General features: G+C 65.5%; 1 protein-coding gene across 1 annotated transcript in view; it reads right to left on the minus strand.

The window, feature by feature from the left end:
* The window catches only part of LOC119588157, a 2,221-nt gene that overhangs the window by 392 nt on the left and 1,501 nt on the right, over positions 1-328 (minus strand). Inside the window, exon 4 of the mRNA XM_037936862.1 lies at positions 4-277. Within this exon, the coding sequence (XP_037792790.1) occupies positions 4-277 (274 nt within the window). The remainder of the gene's footprint in view (positions 1-3; positions 278-328) is intronic.

Consider the following 328-nt stretch of genomic DNA (forward strand, 5'->3'; position numbering starts at 1 on the left):
GGCTGCCCCCCGACGCCGGGTCCTCCTCCTTCTCCTTCCGCAGCGCCTTCACGGACGGGACGAAGGGCGCTGTCGTGGCACCAGCAGGCACAGCCAAGGAGTCGCCTCCGCCTCCAGTGTCAGTGAGTTCCTGGTCATCCTTGAGAGTCGTCGGGTCAGCGGAAGTGGTCGTCCTGGTGGTCTCGACGACGCTGGACATCGTTCGGTGTCCGGTACGACCTCTTGCTCCGTCGCGACCCCCCTCCTCGTCGTCCCTGGAGGAGCTGGCCTCGCCGTTCTGCGGAGGAGGTGGTTCTCAGCGCAAAGTGGCTGTGTGGTACGCATTTAG

The sequence above is a fragment of the Penaeus monodon genome, chromosome 23 (assembly GCF_015228065.2).
Source record: "Penaeus monodon isolate SGIC_2016 chromosome 23, NSTDA_Pmon_1, whole genome shotgun sequence".
NCBI lineage: Eukaryota > Metazoa > Arthropoda > Malacostraca > Decapoda > Penaeidae > Penaeus > Penaeus monodon.